This window comes from Kockovaella imperatae (assembly GCF_002102565.1).
Source record: "Kockovaella imperatae strain NRRL Y-17943 chromosome Unknown BD324scaffold_20, whole genome shotgun sequence".
In the NCBI taxonomy this organism is placed as follows: Eukaryota; Fungi; Basidiomycota; class Tremellomycetes; order Tremellales; family Cuniculitremaceae; genus Kockovaella; species Kockovaella imperatae.
The window spans coordinates 41,225-53,728 of NW_019028960.1; the positions used below are offsets into that span (position 1 = coordinate 41,225).

At 52.8% G+C, this 12,504-nt stretch overlaps 5 protein-coding genes across 5 annotated transcripts; 3 read left to right on the forward strand and 2 right to left on the reverse strand.

Annotated features, from left to right (window-relative positions):
* Positions 1-1,162: 1,162 nt before the first annotated feature.
* On the forward strand, positions 1,163-3,431 carry BD324DRAFT_610594 (hypothetical protein; the record flags this gene model as incomplete). Its single annotated transcript, XM_022014205.1, has 4 exons — positions 1,163-1,543; positions 1,587-1,771; positions 1,813-1,897; positions 1,944-3,431. 4 exons carry the CDS (start codon positions 1,163-1,165, stop codon positions 3,429-3,431), a joined length of 2,139 nt encoding a protein of 712 aa, XP_021867819.1.
* A 316-nt stretch (positions 3,432-3,747) lies between these two features.
* BD324DRAFT_639565 (hypothetical protein) lies at positions 3,748-7,311 on the forward strand. The gene is made up of 8 exons (XM_022017248.1): positions 3,748-4,603; positions 4,659-4,717; positions 4,765-4,877; positions 4,920-4,941; positions 4,991-6,290; positions 6,327-6,417; positions 6,461-6,993; positions 7,074-7,311. The coding sequence occupies exons 1-8, from the start codon at positions 4,037-4,039 to the stop codon at positions 7,179-7,181; spliced, it is 2,793 nt and encodes a 930-aa protein (XP_021867820.1). The 5' UTR covers positions 3,748-4,036; the 3' UTR covers positions 7,182-7,311.
* On the reverse strand, positions 7,312-9,923 carry BD324DRAFT_639571 (RNA processing-related protein). Its single transcript, XM_022017249.1, has 9 exons — positions 9,773-9,923; positions 9,324-9,508; positions 9,164-9,277; positions 9,041-9,114; positions 8,896-8,989; positions 8,563-8,840; positions 8,292-8,504; positions 8,113-8,220; positions 7,312-8,041 (listed from the first exon to the last, which is right to left on the reverse strand). The coding sequence occupies exons 1-9, from the start codon at positions 9,789-9,791 to the stop codon at positions 7,495-7,497; spliced, it is 1,632 nt and encodes a 543-aa protein (XP_021867821.1). The 5' UTR covers positions 9,792-9,923; the 3' UTR covers positions 7,312-7,494.
* Positions 9,924-10,013: 90 nt separating this feature from the next.
* BD324DRAFT_639575 (PIG-P-domain-containing protein) lies at positions 10,014-10,984 on the forward strand. Its single transcript, XM_022017250.1, has 3 exons — positions 10,014-10,562; positions 10,638-10,756; positions 10,813-10,984. The coding sequence occupies exons 1-3, from the start codon at positions 10,042-10,044 to the stop codon at positions 10,962-10,964; spliced, it is 792 nt and encodes a 263-aa protein (XP_021867822.1). The 5' UTR covers positions 10,014-10,041; the 3' UTR covers positions 10,965-10,984.
* A 278-nt stretch (positions 10,985-11,262) lies between these two features.
* On the reverse strand, positions 11,263-12,255 carry BD324DRAFT_585049 (hypothetical protein; the record flags this gene model as incomplete). Its single annotated transcript, XM_022013719.1, has 2 exons — positions 11,263-11,771; positions 11,835-12,255. The coding sequence occupies 2 exons, from the start codon at positions 12,253-12,255 to the stop codon at positions 11,263-11,265; spliced, it is 930 nt and encodes a 309-aa protein (XP_021867823.1).
* Between the last annotated feature and the right edge of the window lie 249 nt (positions 12,256-12,504).

Consider the following 12,504-nt stretch of genomic DNA (forward strand, 5'->3'; position numbering starts at 1 on the left):
CTTGTCATGACGTGTCACGATCTACCGACAACAGCGTTCCCCTATGCCCCGTGATTTTTCCAGTCATTTGTAGCCGCCATCCAAGCAAGATTAACAATGCATGAGCTGTGCAATGTGGGATCTCGTGACATGTGAGTCTCCCTTGGACATCCCATCTATCTTTGCAGACATTCTTCGTTTGGCACCTCGAGTTCTTGTTCAGACATTCCGTATGTATTATTGGGACGCTCACCCTGCCCTCCAGCTACCTGATCAGCACGTGGTCTTGGTGGCGCTTTTTCCTGGGCTGTTTACCCCCTGATTTGTGTGCCAATGCACAAGGGGGTCGTGTTTTAGACTTTTTTACGCGCTAGGACCCACCACAATAACAACACAATAAACGCATGGTCAGTGGTAGCAGTAGCCATTCGATGGGACCGGGGACTCTTTATTGTAATGAGGTGGAGGGGGGCGAATGATGTAGAGCCATAGCGCATAGCTAGAGGCAGTGTGGGATCGTATACACAGAGGAATGATATCTGATTCTCTGTCATGATATTATTATACATGCTGCCTCGAAAACACGCTCGTTCTCTCATCTGCTGCACCTCTGACACCCAATCACACCCCCTCTCGCCCCCCTCTTTTCCGTGGTGGCTTTTGAAAATAGACACATAGACTTACATACATCCACCCCCCCCCCGTGCACCATTCAAGAAAAAATACCCACGGGCCGCGACTTGCCTGACATCTTGCAACTCTCCTCCCTCCTCCTCATCATCATCATCATCATCCTCATCATCATCATCGACCACTCTCATTCTCCCACCCCGTCTCTCTCCTTTCACGCTCGCTGGACCTCTAGACCTCTGCTCACACACTGGCAAACCCCACATTCATTCCAAGGATATACCACATTTCATCAACGCGAACCAACCCATTGAACGCAATTTGATCGGTTTTGGCTTGACGCCCACCGCCTCCATCTTCATCATCGAGTCCCATCCAACAGGCTCCATATCATTTGTACGTTGCATTCCTTTCATCAAAGCCGATCGGACGAGACGAGCCATTCGTTTGCAGGTCAAACCAAATCGCCTCGCCCGTCTTTCGATCCCAATCACCAACGCTGGTGTCTCTCCCTTTCGCCGCACAGCACTTGATCCTTTGACTCACTCTCATCATGGCCGAGCTCGACATGGAAGCTAGGGATTTCGACGCGGCAAGATCCCCTCTTGCTGCTTACTTGCGCAAGCGGATCACTCCACAACAGATCGCCTCGATGCAAGCTGCAGAGCAACAACAGGCTGCTCAGAATCAAGCACAACAACAACCACAACAACAGACAAGTACAGGTCGAATGGCTGCTCAAGCCGCTACCAAAGGGACTACCATCGCCTCAAGTCAGCTGTCAACGGTGCCTGTAGGTCAACAACATGGCACGACACCCGGTAGGAACGGTCCAGCGACCACCACCACATCGGCCTACTCTTTCTACAACAAGTTTGGCGGAACCACCCTGTCGACATCGAGTGCAAAACCCGCCAGCTCGTCAGCTGTGAAGGTATGTCTTGCGCGCCTGTACGACGGTTGACTGATCATCTCAGGTTCTTACATCGTCTTCGTCATCGTCTGCTTCCCCGTCTTTCTCGCCCATCCCGACGTCCACCTCGACCCGGGGCGTCCTCACCATCATCGAGACGCCATCAGTCAAGTCGACTGCGACTGTGGCGACGAGCTCATCAGCGCGTCCGAGCGCAGATACCGCCGAAGATGCCACCCAATCGACCAAGTGAGTCGAATCGTCTCCAGCTTGTTGTGCTGATAACTCAGAATGTCCTCCGGTCACGTCGCTGGAGCCGTCATTGGTGTTTTGATCGCTCTCCTCTTAGTCGGAGCTGCTGCCGGATGGCTCTATGTGAGTTCGCTCGCTCGTTGCAGATCTTCCACTGACGCGCTATCAGCGCAAATGGTCTGGACGAAAATACTCTGTCCACAATCGATCCTGGAGCAAAATGCAAGAAGACGATATCAGTCCCTTCCCACCCAACGAAAAGCTCATGGCGAGCCACAACGATGATATCTATGGGGCTTCTGCTGCACCAGTCATTGGCTCTCGACGTGCTTTGGCGTTGGCGCGTCAGAACGCCTTCAATCCTGATGGATCTTATCGCGACTCGGAATACCTGGCTGCAAACGGGAATCGGGCAGGATACGGTGCAGGGCACTCGGCCGATCAGGGTCCTTACAGGTCTCACCCTCTTGAGCAGTTGGACAGTCGAGGTTACAGCGCCGCAGCAAATGGATCACCTCATATGTACTCTGACCAGTTCGACTCTGATTCACCTCATGCTTTGTCGCCTCCCATGGGTGGTCATGGTGCAGCGACTCGACAGTTGCTGGGTCCCGCACCCATAGATCCCCCTTACGGGATGCCTTCCATGGCCATGGGCCGCCCCGCCGCTCCAGAGACTGAAGACGACTTTGCTCATCTCTATCAGTATGGCGATATGCCTTCTACCCACAGTCCATTCGGAGACGACAAGGAAGTTCCTTACACGCCTCATACCGCCACGACCATGGGCGAATGGAGAGGCGATGCCAAGCACCCTCTTGGAGCCCCCTTGCGTCCCACTCGACCAGGTGATGAGCACAGACGACACAGCCCCCCTACTCAGGACCGATCGATCACGCCGCCTAGCCAGGCGGCACGTGCTTTGTCACCTCCGCCTCCGCCTCCCATCGCCAAGGACTATCCCCACACAGCCACCGCTCCGCCCGCCGTTTTACCTGACATTCGACCCATGAGCTCGATTCGAATGAGCACGTTTGACCTTCGCACCGAATCTCGACCGATGACCATGTACGAGGACGAATCAGCTCAACAAAAGAGAATGTACGGTGAAGTCGCCTCGGCCGCAGGCGTCTTGGAACCTCCCACGCCCAAGTTGAACACTTCGACGAGCTCGAGAACGAGCGATGCAGGCAACACGACGCATTCTTCGTTCTCCGCGCACGAGATGCCTGCTCGACTGCCAATGTTGCACCTTGACCCTCCCGCCCCGTATGTCCACGGTCAACCCTTGTCCCCGCTCGCCGAAGTGGATACACCTCGAAGTGGCATATCAAAGACGACTATTCAGACCGATCGAGCTGCATCTCCTCTCGGTCAACACGCAACTCGTGACGAGAACCCATTCGAGAGGACACTGGTAGCTGCCAGACAGAACATTCAACCCTCCCAGTCGGATGTCGGCCTCGCGCCTCCTTTCGGAGATGGACCAGCTTTCCCCTCACCTGCATTCCCACCTCCCAGTCCTGGAGGCATGAGCGTCCCCGGGAGCGTCACGGATTCCCCTAGACGCTGGAGCGGGTCTGGAGCTCGAGCCGAACGAGCAGAGAGCAGAGGCGTCAGCATGTTCTACGGCGAAGATGCGTACGGTGGTATTTAGGCATCTCCTCTTCTTTGATCCTGTCTATATACCATCACCGGCATCGACTCTCGCCAAATTTTTGTTCGTTGTTCTTGAGATTTTATATATATACATTCATTCGGAGGATACTGCGCTGGTCGCAGAAAAGGGACGGACGAGAGTCAAGAAACTCTGGACATTTATATATATATATATATAGGATACCAGATGCACACCTTGTGGTTCATCGTTGCCACGAGCCAGAAAGAGGATTGCTTATGTAATTATGCATTACCCTGAACCGGGGCTCAGACGCGACGCGCCAGAGGAGAAGATTGAATTTCTCTCTTTCTTTCACGATCTCGACTGCCTCGTCTTTGTACATTTGACTGCTTCCACAACAGCGATAGGACTGGCTATTGTGGGCTTCTCGCAGTGGTAGTAGCGCGAGACAGAAGTTCTCATAGCGCAGGTCGCTCAAAGAATCCGTGGATTGCCTGCTCGATCGCAGATCCTCAGCGACTCTCGGCGCCTCTAATCTGTCACCAGCCACACCCACCAACATGGAGGCTTCCAGGTGAGTCGTGTTGCACCACCGTGGTGCTTCTCAGTCGCATACATGCGCACAGACAGCCCTATGAGAAATGTCAACACTCATATACATCACCTATAGCTCATCCCTTCCACCTCCTCAAACCCCTTCCCACCCTTCTCTCCTTCCTGCCCTCTCCCCTTCAGCCACAGAACAGACGCCAGCTCCACTTCACACTCTCCCTATGCACCTACAACAGCAGGGTCAACAACCTCAGAGCTCCTCAAGACCTGGTTCAGCTCATCAACAGCCTTCACAGAACCAAGGTACTCCTACACCGAGCCATGTCCAACTTCACCAACCTCACCAACCGATGCATCCTCATCCCGTGCAAGCTTATACTCAGGGTCAGCACCAGATCCAGCAGCCGCCTATGCACGAGCAGCAGATGCAGAATCAGGGTCAAGGTATGATGCGTCCTCCGTCTAGTGGTGCACATGGACAACACGGATCCAATGGTGGCATCATGCAACCACAGCAGCAGCAGCAGCAACAGCAACAACTTCCACATCAAGGTGTCAACGTCTTCGGTGTGGTTATGGGTCAACCGGGTCATGGAATCGGTCCGGGTGGGATGGCACCAGCTCCAGCGAAAGTATATGCGAGCGTCTATTCGGGTGTAAGTGGGCCGGCCACATATGAGAGAAATACAACGACTGATCTGTCTGTCCCAGATCCCCGTATTTGAAGCAATGATCCGTGGCATTTCTGTGATGAGGAGAACATCTGATTCGTGAGTCATCGGAGTCGTGATCCTAGCATATACTCATCGCTTCTCAGGTGGGTCAATGCGACTCAGATTCTCAAAGTCGCCGGGATACCCAAATCTGCCCGTACCAAGATTCTGGAAAAGGAGATTCTGACTGGCATGCACGAGAAGGTCCAGGGTGGATGTGAGTAGCCTTGAAGTTGAATCATGCTGATCCCATCTCCAGATGGCAAGTACCAAGGCACATGGTAGGTCACCTCTTGACCGCTCTCAGACTCTTTACCTAACGCACAACAGGATCCCCTTCCAACGAGGACAGGAACTCGCAGAGCAATACGGCGTCACTGCCTATCTCGCGCCGATATTCGACTTTAAGCCTTCCCCTTCTAATCTCTCTGCCCTACCTATGGCTACTGGTGAAACACCGGATCGGGCTCAGAAAACTCCGGCGCCACACATGCCTTACCATCCTGGCGCGATGCAAGGCCGAGTGGACTCGCCGTTCCAAGGTGGTCAATACACCAATGGCGAGGTTGTCATGGGGATACCACCTCATCCATCCGCCCTGGCGTACCCTACCAATATTTACTATCAGACTCCCGGAGCAGCGTATCCTGTTGACCGACGTATAGGCGTTGAGATGACACCAACGAGAAGTGCGGGCGGATCTTTGGACCCTCCCGCGGATATCGCCAACATGGGTTTACCTCCCGCGAACTCCAGCGTCTACATTGATCAATACGGACAACCTCATCCGACGTTTCACCTGCAGACCATTCCGGAGATGCCTCCACCAGCAAAGCGACAACGTTCCGACCCCAACGATGTCAAGCCTGACGGACCGGTCGAGGACAATGACGACGAGTCGGTGGACGAGGTCAACGAAGCTGCACTCCCAGCCTCGATGAAGTTGTCCACCAAGCCGTTACGGCCAAAGCCTAACGCTGTCTCTGCCCGAACAAGATCAAAGCTGTTAGCGCTGTTTTCAGCTGATGAGCCTGTCAACATCCGATCCGTTCTTGGTGTCACGGACGAGACTGCCTCTGAAGTGGACATCGACGTGGTCATAGATAATCAGGGCCACACGGCCCTACATTGGGCTTGCGCTCTTGCCCGCCTGAACATCGTGGCTCAGCTCATTGAACTCGGCGCTGATATTCATCGGGGCAACTATGCTGGCGAGACACCATTGATCCGCTCAGTCTTAACAACAAATCACGCCGAATCGGGATCTTTCCATCAACTGTTGACTTACCTCTCTGCGTCCGTCCGGACATTGGACCACGCGCATCGAACGGTTATTCATCATGTAGCTTTGATTGCCGGAGTTAAAGGTCGGGCCTCATCAGCTAGGAGTTATATGGCTCAAGTCCTTGACTGGGTCGCCAAGGAAGCGACCAGTCCAAGTGCGAATGGCAGTGTCGTCGGTTTGAAGAACCTTGTCGACGTGCAAGATGTTCATGGGGACACTGCGTTGAATGTCGCAGCGCGAGTTGGTAACAAGGCGCTGGTGAATCTGCTACTGGATGCTGGAGCCGACAAAGCTAGGGCAAACAAATTGGGATTAAAGCCTCTCGACTTTGGTATCGAGCAGGAGGTGGGTTCGTAGCCCGCGGAAGCGCTGACCAGTAAGGCTTTATGGATCCCTCCAGCGGAGACTATCATTGCCAACCTGAAGTCTGAAGTGCCAAAACCTGAGCGGCAATCAAGGGATGTGCAGAAGAGTGAGCCAGGGGCCGGGTCGGTCCATCCACTAACCTGATCTAGACATCTCTGCCATCTTTGAGACTATCAACGATACCTTTGCTGCCGAGATGACTGCCAAACAGACTGCTCTGAACAATACGGAGCAATCAGTACGACTGGGCACGAAAGCTTTGGCCGACAAGCGATTACAAGTGGTCAATGCTCAAGCCGCCCTGGAAGAGCTTGAACGAATGCGTCAAAAGAGTGATAATCTCCGCAAAGCTTTGACGTTGCCCGTCATGCAAAATAGTCAAGATTGGACAGGTCGGGAAACGCTTTCAACAGAAAGAGAACCACCCATGGCATTTGCACCTCTTCCTCAGGGTGTTCCTCAACCCGTAGCTTCTGGGTCGAGTGATCCGATCCCTTTACCTATGCACGGCGAGGCGGATGCAGTGATGCGATTGAAGCGACTGAATCTCTGGGAAGATCGGATGTGTGAAGTGTTGGAAGATCGTATCAAGTCTTTGGAAGGTGAAACGGCGGATAAGGCGGTCAAGTACAGAAAGCTGGTCAGTCTCTGTACAAAGGTCCCCGTGGAAAAGGTTGATGGGGTGAGTGGTTTGCAAGCGATGCCTGAGCCGTGCGAAGCGAGGCCTCTTTGAAAATGCAACATCGCTGATACCTCTCAAAGTCACTCGACGTCCTTATCACTGCTATTGAGTCCGACGGACAGAGTATCGACTTGAGTCGCATAGCGGGGTTCATGAATAGGCTACAGGGTCAAAGCGGAGGACTGTAGGTGGGAACGCGGGAGGGGAGAGAAGGAGGGGGGAAGGAGACTGTTGGTGTTCCTTGTATCTTCCATCCCAATATATCAAAGGTAGCTTGCTGCTGGGTGCGCGAGTGTGTGGATCGGCGAATGAGGGTAAAAAATCATTTTGTTATTGCATACAAAAAATGGATCTTGTCCTTGTCCATCGACTAGGCCCGCTAGCCCAGCTTGGCTTTTACACGCGTCGTCATTTCTCGCGCTCTCTCCCTCTCTCTCTCTCTCCTCCGTGCCATCCTTATCACTTATCACTCGACACTGGATGTGGCTCGGCCTCGTCCCACTACAGCGAATGCTCCCCTCCGAACAGATGGAAGGATCGACTAAAGGAAGCGCTCGCTATGAATTTCCCATCACCCGAGATATCTGCACTCATGACCTTTCCAGCGTCCGTCGCAAGATTTCTGACGAGACTCCATTCGTCTGCGGACCAAATCCTCACATTGTGATCGAATCCAGCGGTCACAAGGAACAATCCCGATCGAGGTAGTTCCGAAGTTGTGCCAGCATTGGTGGAATAACCATTGGTCAAAGGTTCAGTCTTCATCTCGATATCCCCGTTGACTCCGTTGGCATCGCCGCCGTTGGTAGATACTTTGGCGTGCTCCTGCTCCTCCTCCTCCTCCTCTTTTGGCGCTTCGGGAACCTCTGGTAATGGACCTGAGGGGATGGTGGCATTCAACGGAATAAACGGTAGTTCATCTGTCGATCGGAAGAACTTTACGTCTGAGACGGAGGATTTATGCGCTGGGATGATGTAGCTCGTCTTGAGTGCCCTCAGATCCCATATACGAACAGTGTCGTCTCCTGATCCAGTGGCGACTTGGTATCTGATAAAGCATAATGTGGTCAGGAGAGAGAGAGATATGTAGGCGAGAGCAGGGAGAACAGCAGGGCTCACCCATTTGGAGCAAAGTCCATCGACAGAATCTCCTTTACGTGTCCGTCGAGCACCATTGCTGTCCGGCCTGTCCTTGTATCCCACACCCTGCCAATAGCATCGAAACCACTAAAAAGGTCAGGGCGTTAGCATGTTCACACACAATCTTGAATTTCTTTTCTTTGGCAGTTCCTACTCACCCAGAAGCGACCAATGCACCATCGTCTTGGAACGCTAAAGCATACACTTCCTTACTATGCCCCTCCTGTATCAACAGTTCCTTTTGCGTCGCGACGTCCCATAATCTCCATGTCCCATCGAAAGACGCTGAACCAAGATACGCTCCAGAAGGATGAAAGGCGACTCTTCCCACACGATTGAAATGTCCAGACATGGTCGCGAGGGGTTTCTCCCTGCTCAAACGACATCATCAGAGGACCCCTTGTCTCGGGCACACCGCCTGACACTCACCCTGACAACGACCACAATTTGACTGATCCCTCACCACCGCCCGACGCAAAGTTGATTCCGTCAGGACCGATTCCAAGCGTCGCATCAGGGTGCCAGGCAGCACCTCCTATACGTTCCGAATGACCACGTTTCGTACTGATAGGATTGAGATTCGGCATGTCCCAGATCTTGCAGTCGCCAGTCCAGGATGTAGTGAGGATGTATTGGGAATTAGGGGAGAATCGGATGCAGGAGAGAGGTCTATCGTCACCGAATTGAGATCCGAGATTGCTGAATGTCTTCGAACAGGAGAGTGAGCGAGATCACAAAGGGGGGCAACAACACTCGACTCACTTTCATCTCTGCAAAGAGCTCTTTTCTGACGTTGACGATTTTAGATAAGGGCAGTCCAACTTCTATACGTTGTCGTGCAATCCTCTCTTTTGCCCTTGAAAACGAAGTCAGCTCATCGAGTTGCTAAGTAGAACATCCAGCTCACCGCGATAAAGAATACCTAGCGATGCTCCTCCTAGCTTTGAGCAGATCGTCCGACCCCTCTGTATGAAATTCCTCCTGACTCTCCAGTCAGTCCCTCTACTTGGCATCCCTACGAGAGACCCACCTCATCCTCATCACTGCTGCTCTCATCAGACTCTGAAGCCATTCCCACATCGCCGCCTCTAGCCTGTTCAATCTGTTCCTGTACATATTTTAATCGATCTCGTCTGTCTCCAGGCTGGAAGGCGACCATCAGCTCCCTCCTAAGAGAGTATAGCACTCACGCCCTCTCCAAAGAGACAAATTGGCTCTCCGTATGCTCTCAATCGTTCTTTGACCTTGTTGTCATCCGTCGGTACGGCCATCCGCCTGAAGCGCTTCTTCCTCTCAAGCTGTTGGATGAGCTCGGCATTTTGAGCTCGTTCGCGTTCGTCGTCTGAACCTCCGAGCTGGTAGGTGTTGTCAACGGCTGGTGGCGAGCAATTGTCAACGAAATCGGCGTGGAATGGGATCGAGGCAGCGAGAAGCGATAAGGAGACGGGGAATTTTCAAGCCAATTGAGGTAACATCATCAGAGCACGATCAGGCGTATCGGAGTAGCAGATGTGAGGGAGTCGGGTGTTGCGAGGGACGAATGATTGGGAGGACCAAAAAGTAATCGAGGCAGGGTCGAGAGAGGAAAGAGCAAACCGATCAGCGTGCAGACTGGCATTCGAAGAAAGCGGTGACTTACTCAGCTCATCGATATCCATCTTGAGAGTAGGCGGTGAGGCTCTAGTCGGGAATCCGCCTTAGGCAGGTGTCGAACGAGACGCAAGTGAAATTGGATCAACCAAATATCGATCAACATTTTTCGAAATGCACCAAACGAACGATGCACGAAGAGAGCCGAAATGCTGCATTGAATCAAGCGTCTTCAAACAACCTTTCAGTATGTCCTGATTGGTCCGAATGTGAACCAATAGAGAATTCGCCCCCCCCCCCCCCCCCCCCCCCCCGAGCATGTCTCATAGACGCTCACTGAGGCGTAGGCAACAGCTCTGTGAAGCTACGAATGGCCTTCCACCGGCGGCGGAAGACCGTCAGTCTGAGGTGTCCAATGAACATGCGCCTCCTCTGCCAATCCAAACGTCTACTACATCTTGGTCCACATCGACATCGACATCGACATCGACCATTCAGAACCCTCCTCCCGCACCTACTTCTCCTCTCTCTCCCATCTCCCCTTGGCCACCTATAGATTCTGGTCCAAGCCATCGTCAACGACCTCATTCAAAGTCCATAGGCCCCCAGGCGGTCCGCCCAGATACCTCTCGTGTCCTTGAATCGACGGACGAGCCGGACCACGGTGAAGGTGAAGAAGGCGTACAAGCCGATAGAGAGCCGGCCGTACCGAGCGCGAGAGAAGTCTACGGGTTCGTAGCCGTCATTCTTACGTTCCTGGGATACTGGCTATACATCGCTTGGGCATTCTCACCTCCCAATTGGTTAGATTCAATAGGTTGGACTTGGTATCCTGATCGGTGGGTCAATGTTTGCGTATCTGTGTATCTTGCAATGGCAATTGACCCATTTTTTGACTTCTTGCGTCACCGCAGTCAATGGGCTATCGTCATACCGTGTTGGCTCATGGTCGTTGTACTGTGTACATATCTAGCTTATGGAGGTTTGACAGTTTACATGACCCCATCGTTGGACTCCCCGGCCTTCATAACGGGTAAGGCAGCATGTTTCATCAAACAGAAACAGCTGAAAGTTGACGCTTGGCCGCAGATCCCTATTCCAACATACCAACTCGTGAATCTCCCACAGACCCACCTTCAGATGTCTACTCCCGCTTGGTTCGTGGAGAAACGACAGAAGCGGTGGATATCCCCATCGACATGGTCAATAGAGTGTTGTATTCTCGCAGACCTGACAGGTGAAAATGTATCGTCTAAACTTGCTCGTCCGGAGACAGAGAGACATCGTACGCATGACCTGCATGTAGACACGAGAAAAGGATGAAGATGATCACTAGTGAGGTAGATAGACGCACACGCCAAAAGGTAAGGGAAATAAAAAGACCAAAAAGCAAAAGGAAGATGGGAAAGGGAAGAGCTACGAGAGGGATTGGGGGGAATAAGGCTATATAGAATGTCCTATGGGGGGTCCTGGAACCCCATGCTTCCGACAAGTATATACACAGAGAACGCGCAAGTCCAATCATAACGTCACAGCCTCTTACGCTGCGAAGCCTCGATGCTCCTGTTCATCCCATTCCAGAGAGTGTTGCTGCAAGATAGGTTGAGATATCATCCCTTTGCTGACGCCTGGAGCTCGACGATTGATCCCTTCCATACTACCTGAAGTGGTCAAGAATGATCGTGTGACAATATCTTCGAATGGGTTCTGAGATTGTCGCATGGTAGGTGGGGATCTGCGTCCACCGCCAGTCATGCCAGGTACGGGCGGATGTGGCATGTCTTTTCGTCCGCCAGGTTGAGCAAACCACGAATTGCCAAACACGCTCGGTCCATAGTTTGTAGGTGTGTCTCCACCACCCGTGGTGCCTGTCGCACCGGTATAGGCAGAATATCCCGACACGCCAGTAGCCATACCGTCTGCAAATGGATCACCTTGAACCTGTCTCATGGATCGGTCGTTCTCCAAGGGCGAAGCGTAAAACGAGGATGGTCGACCGTCGATTTCGGAGGGGGACAAGGAGGGCGCTCGGGATACTCGACGACCAGCTCCGTAACCAGCAGCCGCACCAGCAGCGGCTCCAGTATAGCCTCCAGTCGCTCCCATCGCACCGTACTCTGATCGCCTAAAGTCTCCAAACATGGACATGTGCTCTGACAATCGTCGATGGACGCTGGTCTCGTTGGACCTCTTGACGCGTTTGTAAATCCAGAAGACGAGACCAATCCACAACATGCCGCCGATGCCGACGCAGACCCCAATGATGATCTTTCTCGTCTTGCCATTGTCACCGCCATCGGACGAGGTACTGTCCTTGGATCCGCCCGGTCCGTCAACCGTCGCAGCCAATGGGTAGGCAGTATTGATCTGAGCGGCAAGTTGACCAGGAATACCATCTTGATTGAACAGGGCTGAGTTCCGGTTCTTCATATACGCATCCAGAGTATCGAAATCGGCCGAGGGGATGTAAGCGAGGTACTGAGTCAAGAGCGAGGTCTCTCGACCATCCCATGAAGCCGGTTGGTATACCATGAGACCATACGTCTGGACTTCCGAGGTGGTGATGTTCAGCGGGGTGGAAATCAGCACTGGGAATGTGTTGAACAACTGTGATGTGGCATCAGACGAGCCGACCACGAAGAGCCAAGGGTATTCTTGTTCAGACAGCAGTATCGAGATCAAGACATCATCCTTTACTGGATCATCGGAGGTACCAGTTCCAACGTTTTTCTGATTGACGACCGAGTTAGCTGGGACAATCATCGTGGGAATACTGCTTGG

Coding starts and splice junctions, on each gene's coding strand:
- BD324DRAFT_639571 (XM_022017249.1), bottom strand. Junction 8,990..9,040: donor GCTAGGTATTCTTTATCGCG/GTGAGCTGGATG, acceptor TTCGTTTTCAAG/GGCAAAAGAGAGGATTGCAC. Junction 8,841..8,895: donor AGCTCTTTGCAGAGATGAAA/GTGAGTCGAGTG, acceptor TCCTGTTCGAAG/ACATTCAGCAATCTCGGATC.
- BD324DRAFT_639565 (XM_022017248.1), top strand. CDS start 4,037: ATGTCAACACTCATATACATCACCTATAGCTCATCCCTTCCACCTCCT. Junction 4,718..4,764: donor ATGAGGAGAACATCTGATTC/GTGAGTCATCGG, acceptor ATCGCTTCTCAG/GTGGGTCAATGCGACTCAGA. Junction 6,994..7,073: donor CCGTGGAAAAGGTTGATGGG/GTGAGTGGTTTG, acceptor TACCTCTCAAAG/TCACTCGACGTCCTTATCAC.
- BD324DRAFT_639575 (XM_022017250.1), top strand. CDS start 10,042: ATGTCTCATAGACGCTCACTGAGGCGTAGGCAACAGCTCTGTGAAGCT. Junction 10,563..10,637: donor TGGACTTGGTATCCTGATCG/GTGGGTCAATGT, acceptor GCGTCACCGCAG/TCAATGGGCTATCGTCATAC. Junction 10,757..10,812: donor CTCCCCGGCCTTCATAACGG/GTAAGGCAGCAT, acceptor GCTTGGCCGCAG/ATCCCTATTCCAACATACCA.